This window comes from Helobdella robusta (genome assembly GCF_000326865.2).
Source record: "Helobdella robusta unplaced genomic scaffold HELROscaffold_4, whole genome shotgun sequence".
In the NCBI taxonomy this organism is placed as follows: Eukaryota; Metazoa; Annelida; class Clitellata; order Rhynchobdellida; family Glossiphoniidae; genus Helobdella; species Helobdella robusta.
Window position 1 is genome coordinate 6486344 of NW_008704902.1, and position 3815 is coordinate 6490158.

The window sequence follows — 3815 nt, forward strand, 5'->3', positions numbered from 1 at the left end:
CAATAGAAGACCAGTATTTGAGCGGGTATGGTTTGCTGTTTGTTGTGTATGAAATGATGATTTTTAGATGAGTATATATGATGAGAAGTTGGTTTGTTTGTGTTGTGTTGTTTGTCTAATATAATTTATTTCAAGAGAAATTTTAATTTTTTTTTCTGCTGGTACGGACGAGTCGGATGAAAAATATCTGACTCCGACTACAGGCCCTCAAAAATTTCCAGGTAAAAATTTCCAACCCCGAGCTCCGATTCCCAGAAATAACTTTCAACTTTTGCATCATAATTTTATCTTTTTATCACTACTAAATAGAAAATACTTATTAAACATTTAAAATCAGTCAATGTAATTATTTTTCTTAATAACATTACTTTATTTTTATGTTTTGAAAGATACTGAACAAAATTAGGTGATTTTATTCACATTAATAGCATTTATTTTCTGTATTAAAGATGATTGCACATCACTACACATTGATCTTCTGATAAACACGATCTTAAAAAAATTTTCTAAAAAAAATTGTTTTTTAAATTAATAACATTTCCTAGATTCGGAGTCTGACTCTCAGTCCTCAGTCCCTCAAAAAATTTCGACTCCGGTAAAATTTCCCAACTCTGACCGACTCCGGCGCTCTGATGTTAAGCTATTGTTAACGAACAAACGTTATGTTTTTCTAAAAGTTTTCACAATTCTAGTTTATATTATTAATGGAAGAATTGTTTGTATCTCAAGCACACCATTGAATAGGTACATAGGGTATTTATATTTTACTGTTATTGTGATAAACTATTACGCAATCACCAGTAGCGAATAATAGATTATTGATTTAAAAAAGATGACTTAATTGCCACTCATCAAACAACCAATTGATTTGCGAACTACAGAAAATCACTTGAGAGTCATTAATAAAGTGACGTCATTGTTTTCTTTGTCATGTTTCGTTCATATGATTTGTTCGTTGTACCTGTATTGTTAGCTAATAGCTAGTGGCGAGGTGATTGTCACCTCATTCAGTGGCTGGTTTTCGTGTTTGATATCACGTTTTAGCTCATGCTGAGAGCAGCACTGCCAGCATTAACCTAGAATTTTTATATGATGATACACGCAATGTAAATGTTACTTTATTCTTCAGTTTCAAACCAATCAGTCACAATATGTTGAATAACAAAAGAAACAAAAATAATACAATCGCAGAATAAATATATTGCTTATACGAAACTCTGGCCTATAATAAAATGATTGCAGTTTTAAAAATGTTCTTAAATGATGGTACATTTATTATCATTGTTATTTATTGTGCCTAGTAAGCCCACCTCCCCTATAAATGAGCATAACATCTACTTTACTTTAGCTGTCAGTTGAAAAATGCTATATGTCAGAATACTTAATTCATAAATTTTTCTCTGTTGAAGTTTTGAAGTTTCTTTCACATTCACATCTGCACTGCAATCTTCTTGTTGGGACGTATCAATTTACGTTATGATGGAGGCGACAATTAAAAAAAAATTCTCAGACTAATCTTAATATATAATGGATTAAATAAATTAGATGGGCTCGGTTTGAAAAAAATGCAATCATTTCTGATTTTAACAACTCTTGAATTTGAAAGTCATCTAAGGGGAAGGATGCTTCAGGGTTTGCATGAGGTGTTTTTATATTTGAATCCCAAGTTATACAAAAGTAAAGTGGTGATGAAAAAGATTGGCAGGTTGAAGTTATTCGTAAATATAAATTGTAGAGACGCACCGAATGTTCGGCCTGACAAATTATTTATTCGGTAAAAATTTTACATTCAGCTTCGGCCATTTTAAAGGCCGAATAGCCGAAGTGTCATTTCCGTTTAAGCCATAATTGTTGAATATTATTAGCTGAAAATTTGTTTTGGCTATCATAGCTGTTTAAACAACTGAATTTGAACTAGAGATTGAATATTATCTTGACAAAGAATTGTTAGCTAGACAGCTGTCTCCTGTTTTTTACAATAACTTGTTTTTCATTCTAAAAAAATTTTTCTTTAAAATTTTGCGTTTTTTGGTGCTCGGCCTTTGGCTTCGACTGACGAGTAGATCAACTATTCGGCTTTCGGCATTCATTATTTGGTGCATCTCTAACGAAAAGGGCCCTTTGATAGACCATGGTGTGTACTGAAAAAGGCGGTTGATCCATTTAAATGTGAGAACAATTGAATATGCCACACAAACTGTTTTGCTGTATTGTTAAATTAATGAACAGTGCTTTAATCCTTTTCATATTCTTAATTTAGCTAATAATATTTTTTTATTAATTTTTATTATGTTTTTCCCCTCGCTATATCTATTTAATATGTTTGAAATTTTTAATTTCTTTGACGCTTATTATAATGATGTTTTATTAATGTTTTGTAGTTTTATGTGGTTTTATTTGCATAATGATTCATGACACTGGTCAACACCCAAAAAATCATAGTTGTGAAGTTCGAAAGAAAAATTTAAAAGTTCGTAAAAGTTCGATAAAGTTCAAAGATAAATAAAGTTCAAAAAAGTTCATAAAAGTTCGAAATGCGACTGCCTCAGCTCAACATTAAATTATTTTATTTTCTAAATCAATCCGTCACACACAGAGAATATTACAACATGGAAGACAAAATGAAATGGTGAACTACAAAATTAAAATTTGAATAAATGAAAACATGTAAAAAAGCTGAAATTTTGAGGGAGATGACTTGGTTGTACCATGTAATGACAGAGAAGATGAAAAACATTTTGTCGTTCAAGTGAATTGTAAAGGAGAAAAACAAATAAAGTTAAAAAAAGAATACAAATCATATTTAAAAGCAAATGACTAAACAAAAATATTACAAAGGACCGCAAAAAATTATTTTATATAATATTTTATGGTACTAAGGCAACAATGTTTAGAAAATATAAATTAAATCAAATGATGTTCCAGAAATAATTGAGACACAGTTACCATCTTAACAAAAAATTATAATAATAACAACTTAATAAAAAATTTGAGTTTTTTTTCTTGAAACTTTTTTATATAAAAACAAATACACATGTACATATATACATAAACATCTATCAAGTATTTTCTTGAAGATTTTTCATAGCACTTAGAAAACATTATAGACTTACAGTTATTAATATGTCAGTAATCAGTCCACATTGTCATCACTGTCAGCATCAGATGACCAATCGATATACTCGTCAATATAGTTAATATCTTCAATTTTTGTTACTAGCTGTAAGTTGCAATGTACATTAACAATCTTCTCAACCGTCTTGCATGCAAGTCTGTTGCGTTTTTTTGTGTGAATAAAGTCAAATGTTGACCAGTTACGTTCACAAGACCCAGCTGATGTGACCTGTGACAATACTCTGACAGCAATTTTTTGTAATTCAGGTGTTTGTGCACCGAATGACATCCACCACTTGTGGCCAGGCATCGTCTTTGCTGCAGCGATAGCCATAGGTCGGCCAAATACACCTTGACGAGCTCTATAAACCGAATGTTGTTGTACCACTTTTACCTGTCAAGTGTACAATCAATTTAATAATAGTTAAGTATTACAGTAATACTAAAGGTGTATGACTTAAAAATAAAGACCCGCTTAAATTACAAAAATTTATCTGTGAAACTTAACACTGGGTTAATAATAGTAGTTTCTAGATGCACATAAACATTAACTCACCTGTGATTGCACATCATCTCTGTACATCTTTTCAACAATGTTGTGAAATCCTGTCATAACTTCTTCATTTTCATGTTGTTGATATGCTTGATATTCAGGATCTAAAACAAACCCAGCTGAATGGAGATCTGTGTGGAGCATTTTC

At 30.9% G+C, this 3815-nt stretch overlaps 1 protein-coding gene across 1 annotated transcript in view; it reads right to left on the reverse strand.

Annotated features, from left to right (window-relative positions):
- Nucleotides 1–3133: 3133 nt before the first annotated feature.
- Nucleotides 3134–3815, reverse strand: part of HELRODRAFT_162755 (hypothetical protein) — a gene marked incomplete at both ends in the record, with an annotated part of 2187 nt that continues 1505 nt past the window's right edge. The window contains one exon of the mRNA XM_009024862.1: nt 3134–3508. Within this exon, the coding sequence (XP_009023110.1) occupies nt 3134–3508 (375 nt within the window). The remainder of the gene's footprint in view (nt 3509–3815) is intronic.